General features: G+C 35.1%; 1 protein-coding gene across 1 annotated transcript in view; it reads left to right on the top strand.

The window, feature by feature from the left end:
- LOC144441323 (dopamine beta-hydroxylase-like) overlaps window positions 1–10,000 on the top strand; it is a 28,037-nt gene that overhangs the window by 8,679 nt on the left and 9,358 nt on the right. The window contains exons 3-4 of the mRNA XM_078130881.1: window positions 4,141–4,293; window positions 9,245–9,421. Coding sequence (XP_077987007.1) covers window positions 4,141–4,293; window positions 9,245–9,421 — 330 coding nt within the window. The remainder of the gene's footprint in view (window positions 1–4,140; window positions 4,294–9,244; window positions 9,422–10,000) is intronic.

The following is a 10,000-nucleotide window of genomic DNA, read 5'->3' as shown; positions in this document are numbered from 1 at the left end:
ATTATGCAAATGAATCATTAATATTATAAGCCACACCAACAAGCTTTATAGGACACGTGCACTTGTGATCATCCAAGTATGTACCAAGCTATATGAAGTTTGAAGATTGTGTTCTAATGATACTGCCAAATTATTAAAATTCATTAATTATGCAAAGATTAGATAGGCAAACTCCCAATATTGTTGGGGCCAAGGTCAACATCTCCACAACATTTATCCCTAGTGTCTTACCCAGCTGTTCCCGTTTACTCCTGTGAGATCCAATCATCTCCTCACACCCCACCTGGAAATTAAGTCACTACATGGCAGCAGTTTCATTGATATGGTCTGATTACTAACCCAAAGCCTAACCCGGACCAATGTGGCAGCAGTAGGATGTAGCACCGGTGGTAGCAATGGGATGGCAAAAAACCCCAAAATAATACAAAGTTAGACAGTACAATTAGTCAAAGTAAAACGTGACTCTCATCTAATCCATTTTCTAAATTATAGCCCTCACCCGATAGCCAATTTGTAAAAAGTGAACCCATTCCCCTCCCATGCCCACTGCCTTGTAAATACTGAAGGCTCCCTTACCGAGAAAGATGCTCGCTATGATGTACAGTTCAAAGATATGTACTACAACGGAAATCATAAACCCTGAAACAAAACGTCGTCTGGCTCAATACAAATCTCATTAACAAAGCTACATTCTGGCGTGACAAACATCTTTACCGATATTGTTACACTTTCGTTGGGTGAGCTACCATTATCTTAGGAGATCAACGCCACATTCATATGTCTCGCCTGGTAAACCTAAGGTCTGACGCGTTCTTTGATATTTTTGAGACAGCCATGCAATTGACTAAAATGTATCAATTGTAGTTCAGTTCTTGTTGTGCCAGACGATAACATGTGGAAATATTAACGAGCCAGACGAGAACATTTAAAACATCAAAGAGATATTTTGTTTGGCTAGATAAAAAACTGTGGCAATGTTGTTAGTGAGATTTTTGTCGAACCAGGCGACGTTTCGTTTCAGGGTTTGTGATTTCCGCTGTAACTTATTTTGTTCTTTCCGAAGAATTCTGCTATTGTTTGTCGTTCGATTATTTTACTCTTTTGTCAGCTGTGGTTGTGTAGCGTTATGCCCACGCCACCCCTAAACCATGGCGTTATCAACATAACATGTGACGTCATCACCATTGTAGTTAATAACCAAACCCTAATTATTCATTAAACTTCCTGTATCAATTTGACGCAAGTTGAAATTTGTTTAATGTGTGGTAATTATGATTACGTAATGCTAATTAATTCATTTCCACATTTTACATCATTGTTATATTATTAGCTTTGATTTGACAGAATACGAAATCAAGACTTTCATATTCCATTATTCGTTGTTGATTAGCGGAAATAGTCTCAGATTTAAAACGTACTCAAGACTTAAAAAGATATCCTTAATGTTTAGCGAAGGACTAAATTCGTTTCAATAAGTCTTGTTTTCAAGCTATGATTCACTATGTATCCATGGTAACGTTACCATTTATGTCTATATCCATTAAATCTAAAAGACATCCTTTCAAGGCCATCATAAGGTGAACACAATGAATAAGTCTGTCGAGTAAATTGTTTTAAAAGTTGGGTTTATAGCAACATGTTTTTTTTCTACTGATATATATTGGGAGTATCAATTATGTAGTTTGTAGCTATACACACTTCATTAATTCATGGCCTGCAGTAAGAACGTGAGTGAAAGACTGATGTCGGCATTACAGAGAAATGGATGAACCGTACCTAACAACTAGAAATAACATCCATGGATGTGATGGGAGAATAATGAATTGATTGCTGAGTTTTTCGCATGGTTCGTCTTCCATTGTGCTGCAATAGCGATTATGTTATGTCAAATGGAGCTTCGAAAAAATATAAACATATATGATATACAGAGGACCGTTTTTATTACTGTGTACGCGCGCGCATGTGCTCTAGTTCGTTCATTTGTATGTTTGTTTGTATCTCAAAGTGGTGACATGTTTAGTAAAAGTATATCGACAATCTCATAGATCCAGGGTCAAGGATGTTTACGTTTCATGTAAATCAGCAAGTGTTTACCTTGTATGTAAATCAGCCAGCAGTGAATTATATGTACTACGGTATACTGCCAGATGGCAGAGTTACTTACGTTAAATGTAAATCAGTTTGTACGGAATTAGCATATTCGGCTACCAGGTGGCTGACTTTGTGGTAAACAGGTCTACTAAATTCGGAACAGTAATATAACCGTAGTATGTAAACAGTCCTTGAACACTGAACTGCATAATTCTGTCTAAGAACCTGAGACTTGGCTGCTTTCCTGAGTTTGATTGTTTGTTTGTTTTGTGTAAGTGTGTTGTTGGTATTTGATTGTTTGATTTTTGAGCGATGGATTTGTGAAAAGTATTTGTAGATAGAATGACACTTGTTCCCCTTGTTGATCACATCTTTAATATAACACAAACTATGGATTGATAGGTTTCAGTGCAATGTCTTAATTAAAACGTGCATATTCATCTATATGTGATTCGACAACGTACTCTAACCACTCACTTCTCTGATAGCTTACCTGGACTATAATATGGACCCAACACAGTATGGTGTTAAGTGGACTCAAGATGGTACCACGGATTAACATCCAACATGAAGTTACCATCTGAATATAAAATGACATTTGTATTTATAAGGTGTTACCTTATTAATGTTTGGAAGAGGTCAAAACTATATAAAACGTAAGCTTTTAGAATCTAATATGGCCGATGAAAACTGTTTTAACTCTGTACAGGGAAATAAGAGATTCTCAATTTCTTTGCAAACAACAGGATGAACTTCCAAGTTCCTTTTAATATTTCATGGAAAGTTTGGAGAGACATTAAGAACTTTCATTTTCAGGCTAATCCCCCATGGCGCATTCCATAATAAATACATTTTGAGGGGTTTTAAATAACCAACATGATTGATGGGTTCACGAGAAGAGGTCACTGACAACATTCTTCACAATGGGGGTGTAAGTGCAAGTAGTTAGTGTCTTGCTGAGAGATGTAGATTTGCGAGAAGTCAATGTTCGTACAAACATCTCTCCAACGTCTATGATGTAACAATGTACATAAGAGTGATTTATAGTCCATGGATTGATCTCGTATGTATACCGTCTGTCACATCGGTTCATTCATTGCCAAAGGAATCTTGCACGACTCTTTGAGGTTATTGAATCCAGTACTGTAATACTTGTCTGTCAGGTGGTGAACATTATAGAAGAAATTAGGTGTAAATTGTTAGCAAAAACAGATGTCATTTTTACTCCGAGTGAACACTATGCCATGGCGGTTCATATTGCTAAGAGAGCCCATTGTATGGCCGACATGTCAACTTTCATGCTGATAAAGTTAAAATGCTATATTCTTATCAAAGTAAACTGATTAGATAGAATGTTTCTTTGTTTTAAAGGAACTTTTCTTTAGACAAGGGACAAGGCGCACACTGATTTTTTTTAAATTCTCTTTATTTGTGAACACATCACTTCCTTCATGTAATGACATCCAAAATTAGCACCATGGTCTTTTACACGATATCCATGGCATCGAACACAATATTTCTTTGGAGGACAAACAGAACAAGTCATTTCTAATTCGCAACAAATTCTTACATTTGAATTATGTGGTAGCTATTGTCATTGAGTGTTGTCATGTCAACCTTATAAGTCTTTGTAACAATAGAAGACCCGTGTGACCTATCATTTCATGGGTTTTAACCATGAAATATCCAGCTTCAGGATTTATTATTTATAAGGTTAGATACAACAATGAACAGAGAGATAATTGAGAATTTATATCGAGTAAAACTAAACTTAAAGTTACTAAAAGCACTTTCGATTGGGGGGGGGGGAACAAAAGACCAAGCGACACAATGGTTAGGGGGAAAGGGCAAAGGGCCGGGGGAGGGGGGCAATGGGCCAGGGTGCAAAAGAACAGGTGGGAACGGGCCTGCTTCCATGTAGAGTCAAGTTTAACTCATTCCTCGTTTGAGGACTTTTGCCTTGGGCCATAATGCCTCGTTGGACGCAACAGCGATGTATATGCAATATGTTAACAATGAATATTCATGATTCCTTTGTTTCTTTACTAGGATGCTTGGACGGACAAAGATGGTATACTACACGGAGACTCAGACTCCCATCAAGACTTCACAGTTAATGATTACATACAAAGTAAAAACGTTGAAGTTTTAACCTTCACTAGAAACTTTGATACTTGTGACGACGATGATTACGTCATAGAGGTAAGTCGGTAGATTCCTTGACTATTAAAAGAAAAGCAAACATGACGAAAATCGTATAAAGACAGATATCACTGCTTAAGCACAATGTTTCCCACAGTCTCTATTTCAAATTGATATCCACACTTTTCCTCTGAGCGGCGTCTCTGTGTTTTACTTGTTTATACGATGCCTGTCACCACAAACGTTGCCGACAGTTTCCAGTCTCTCATATTGCCTAGAAAATGGGTCCAATTACCTGCAATACTTGAATGTACTGTTTAGTAAGACGTCTCCCGTAATGACACCCGTCAATTGATTCAGAAAATATACAGTATTTCCATTTCTGATACACAGCAATACCATATCTGCAATATACCTAGAAGACGTGTTTATTTGAGGTATACTTCTAACTCTTAAAGGCATTATGCCAATTTCAGAGCCCACTTAATTATATATATATATATATATATATATATATATATATATATATATATATATACATATATATATATATATATATATATATATATATATATATATATATATATATATATATATTGCAGTTGGCACTTTTACAACTGTTAACACTTTTCACCTTGTAAAAACACCATGTCAAGTACAGGCGTGCTGAAATACTAACGCATTAAAAAAATAATTACATGAAGACAGACACTACTCAGTTTATCAGAAATGGTTATATTTTCATAATCAACGTAATTTGAGAAGGATAAAAAATAAATTTTGAACCAAGCTAACCGGAGTCTATTAGGTATTAGTTTGCTAATTTTAATCAATATAATGTAAATATAATGATAATGATAAGCATTCGGCCATCATAAGAGTTTGCATTTCTGGCAAGTTGATCGGATGTGACAAGTAAATCTCCAACATACATTATAAAGCATAATTCTTGAATTTTTCTATACTGTCATAATAGTAACATTTGGCTTTTCAGGAACGTTAACATTTAATTCGAATAATCACTAAAAAATTGATATCTTTTGTAACTTTAAACCAATGTTTGCCTTCGTGACATTTAAACGTCATCACTTAAGACTGGTTGTATCGATTATAAACTCCTGACATTCAGATTATTATTTAATTTTCATCTCTTTAATTGATCTACGGTAGAAATGTGAGAAGACAATTACATTATTTCATTATTGTGAGTGTTGTATTGTAAAATTTGCAATACATGGGTGGTAAAGACTAAATCAAAATTCACAACCCATTTCAGGAAATTCAAGACTCCAAAACACCAGAACTATGATAATGCTAGCGTATGATAGATTATTTTGATGTAATACAAGTGGTAAGCATCAAAAGCAAAATTCACATTCGAAATTTTAAGACTCAGAAATACACTTTCTAAAAGGAATCGCTCTCCTACCTTAACGAGTGTGTATAAAAATAACAGCTTGTTGTGACAGCCTGTATAAATAAATTGTAACTTTCAAGTGGATTTAAGCTGTGCGTCACATAAGCAGTTGTAAATACGACCAGGTTTATATGCAGGGTTAAGACCAGCTTTGAAGAGATACTCGTACAGTCAGCTGATACCGGCAGTTCGTCAAGGCCAGACTTTTATAAAACGTGCAAGAGCAAGAGTTTCAATCATGTCATCTTTTCAATACATGTAGAAAAGTCACATTATCATCATACATAGCTACACACACACACACGCACACACACCCACACACGTATACACACAGATTGTATAGATGTTCTAGAAAATAAGAAAACTTTTGCTTGTACACCGTTGTACCAATTGTTTATACTATGTGATAGTTTCCATGGCAATTTTCCTCGTAAGACGGTGTCAGTAAGGCAACAGGAAGTATGGAATGCTTTAGGATATTATGTTCGATACGGTGCGACACAGTGCAGTGGAGATGCCAGGTTTCACTAAATAATTATTGATGTCTGTCAATTCTCTAATGCTGGCATCAAGTTAATGAAACATGGACACTCGTGTTATACTCTGTATCGAGGCGTTACAAATCTCACAACCTACAAATTGCCAACAATCTGGTACCTTTTCGGAATGACTTCAAAGTCGTTGGTTGCTTAGCGCAATGTCTCTACTGTCTTATATACACATGTATAATATTCTATAATGTATGTTCGAGTAATTATACTGTAATTCTTAAATATTGATACCCTATGTGGCACTGGATATCATGAAATGAATTACTTCCTGATGAAGTTGTGGGATTCATGTCTTAAAGCTGAATGGCCTTCCGTAAGGGGAAATTCTTTAGATTTTCGTTCCTACACACAATTAGTTTTGGAATGCAACATAAAGAGGCGATCTGTTATGTTTGAAGTATGTACCAAATTTAATTGATTTTGAAGAGTGTATTTTGAAGATATAGCCTAATTACTGGAAATCGTTAAAATTAAAGCTACATCACAAAGCTTTTCAGAACATGTGCGATTAGTTATGTTTCAAGAACGTCCTAAATTATATTGCGTTTGAAGTCTGCATAATTACTGAAAGTAATTGATTATATACAAATGACTCATCAAAGCTGAAAGGTACATCAACAAGCTTTTCATGGCGTATGATTTGTTATGTTTAAAAAAATAAAATTATTAAATTATGCAAATAACTCATTAAAACTACAAGCTATATTATCAAACTCTATATGACACATGTGCGTTGTTGTCATCAATGTTAGATCAATGGATAGCGACACAGTAACACCAAATTGAATTGAACAAACCCTAAATTACATCAGCGGATGCTACCTTTCCTTCCATTGGGAGTATCAACACCTTTCTGAACATGCTATTGGGTGTAGGCAGGGTATTACAACAAAGTCACCAGAAAACTATGTACTTAGGCAGTTTAACCATGCACCAAATAGATCTAGGGGTTGTGTATCTTCGGTTGTATTGTTAGAAATAATTAGTTTGTTTTATTATCCCTCTGTTCCGTTATAAATCAATGAAATGTCACGGGGACAACTTCAGAAACTAGAAAGATGTGTTAAGACTATATAAGCCTAACATATTATCCACAGGAGAGACAAAATCCATTACCGGATTACAATCTGCGTGTCTCTTATTCATGTTAAAATATCAATTTTTTATATTCCCTTTTGAACAAATGTACCGCTGGCTGTAAAACAATTTTATGAACGGACATTAAAGTGATAGAATGCAGAATATAACAAATGAGGTGTTACAAATGTCTTTCCTCTACGCCATGATTATACTGTCTTGGGAATATATCCTACATTTGGATGTTTCACGCTGTCTCGATGTTCGACTATAACATATATACTAAAGCCCAAAATAATCCACGAGCAACTACAACTGTATCATTGTTGGATATAAGTATCGTTGCATTACGTAGCCTTGATATTATTGTGTATTTGGTAGTGAAAATCATGTACTTAAAGGCCAGAGTTCCATTACAGGGTTCTGTATTAGTAGTGTTATCTCATCAGTGGAGACATAATGATTACATAAGATTATAGGTTTGCTCTAGGCCAACTTTTTCTATACCTCCATCAGACAACAGGTTTCACACCTAATCTGAATTAGGCTTAAGCTTTAAGAAACCTCCTAAACTATTAAGCTAACGGTTAATATATTATTACTAATAGGAAGAATTTGCTTTTGGGACCAATTCCTAAACTTTGTCACATTGTCCCTGGTCCTGGTGACTCGAAGGAAATCCTTAACGCAGTGTAACGTACGGTTAGCTACCAAATTTTAGTTTTGCGTGTGTTTTCTTAAACAATGTTATTGCCAAAAGACAAACACCACACGTTTTTTTAAAAGTACGCAGACAGACTGTGTTTTACTGTGAAATGTTTAACCTAGGTTGTGGCATTCATAGGTAAGTAATACATGCCCAGGTTTAATCAGTTTATTAAACTACTGCATTAATCCATGGTCAACTCATTCCATCATGTAGCCGATTACTTACTAGAATTCACCATACATGCTAAATTTAGTAAAGGGCAAGTGGCTTATTTACAAATATTACCGACACACATTCCATTATTCACCCTGTCTTCAACATCCAGTGGAATGGTAATAGGTCACTCAAACTAAGCAACTACTTCAAAGAAATAGCTACCCACTAATTGTCGACCTGGATAGTCAATGGCGAGTAGCGGACGGTAAAGCATATATGTTCTTCTTTGAACCCATGCTCATTTTATTAGCTAGATCTCAACACTGATTTATTAATACCATTAACCAATATGCAATACAGCGTAAGTGATACACACATATAAACTGATGACGTTTTGGGAACACATTTAGACATGATGGCCTTTCAGGACGTAATAAATGAATATAGGTCTTTCACTGAGTTACATAAATTAGTAAGTCAAGTTGTAAAACCTGGTGTTTCTTGTGTATCATTATGTGCACAAGGATAATTTACGAAAAATCGCAATATACTACGGGCGATTTTTAACGTTTTGACTCGTATCACGAGCACCACAGAACTAATGACATAGATGCACTTTGTCATGACCTAGAACGACGACGCTATAAATCCCATACTTTTTGTACGAACACTCTCTTGCATTTGATATAAGCATAATTTGTTAATTGAGAGTTGGGTAGTTGCAGTGTTTTATATACAGGTGTACCGATGGTAAGCCATCATTAACATATGTATTTTAAACCGTTTTCAATGAAAGTTCTACAATTCAAAATATTACCGATTTGACATTGAATTGTTCTTGTTATTATGGAAACAAGTATAAAGAATCTATCACTGTGAAAATGATTGCATGCTCAAAATCCAAATTGAACTGTTAACATTTATCAAAGTATAAGATTCTTATCAATACTGTAGTGTACAAGTAAGTATGACGTTGTTGAAACATTTGCAGCGAAAGATTGCTAGACATGACATGACATGACATATCATGTAATATGGTGTGATGTTAAGATCATTGTCAGATTACATGATATACTTTTTGTTCTTTTTTTATCATCTTAGGGTGGCACAGTAGACGTCATTTATGCCTTTGGGTATGATGCAATCGTATTCCCAGAAGGATTAGATATAATGGAAAACAACGGAACTGGCATGCAGAGAATTCAAATTCTAAAAAGTCAAGTGGAAATACCTTCCTTGCCAAATGATACAAACATTCTTGAAATATTGGCTCCGAAGGTAGGCATTTACAAATTGAATGGTTCAGATATTTTCTCGGCAATATTTACGTAATTTATATTAAAGTACACGGTGTAGTGTTACCACCATGTATCAAGCAATGGGTGACGTCATACTGGAACTACTTTATATCAGTTCTGAGAATCCATGCACTTATTGTTATTGGTTATTGCTTATTGCTTATAGCATTTTGTCTTCCATTATAGATATGTCTTTAATGGTCTTCTCTACATTATCTGTCGTTTCTTTAGAACATGGCTATAAGAAAACATTGATCGGATATTGGATAGATGATAATTTATTCCCTTTGGTCAATCTAATTGGTTTCATGAGAGCTCATGTAACTTTATGCACTAGATTTGTGTTAACATGATATCTTGTAATTTGTCTCTCAGGACTTTCCTTCACATGTCAAGACCTTCACAATCGAGCTTTTTTTAGGTAACTTATGATGTCTTGCTGTATCTTATAACCACATAGCAGTAGAACATACCGCTCAACATATACATATAATATTTTTATGAAATTTTAAATTTAAAAGTGTAATAGGGTAAACACTAAGAATCTTGCTTATTTATT

The sequence above is a fragment of the Glandiceps talaboti genome, chromosome 10 (genome assembly GCF_964340395.1).
Source record: "Glandiceps talaboti chromosome 10, keGlaTala1.1, whole genome shotgun sequence".
Classification (NCBI taxonomy): Eukaryota; Metazoa; Hemichordata; class Enteropneusta; family Spengelidae; genus Glandiceps; species Glandiceps talaboti.
Note: the sequence above shows the minus strand (reverse complement) of the source record. Positions and strands in the feature narration are given on the sequence as shown.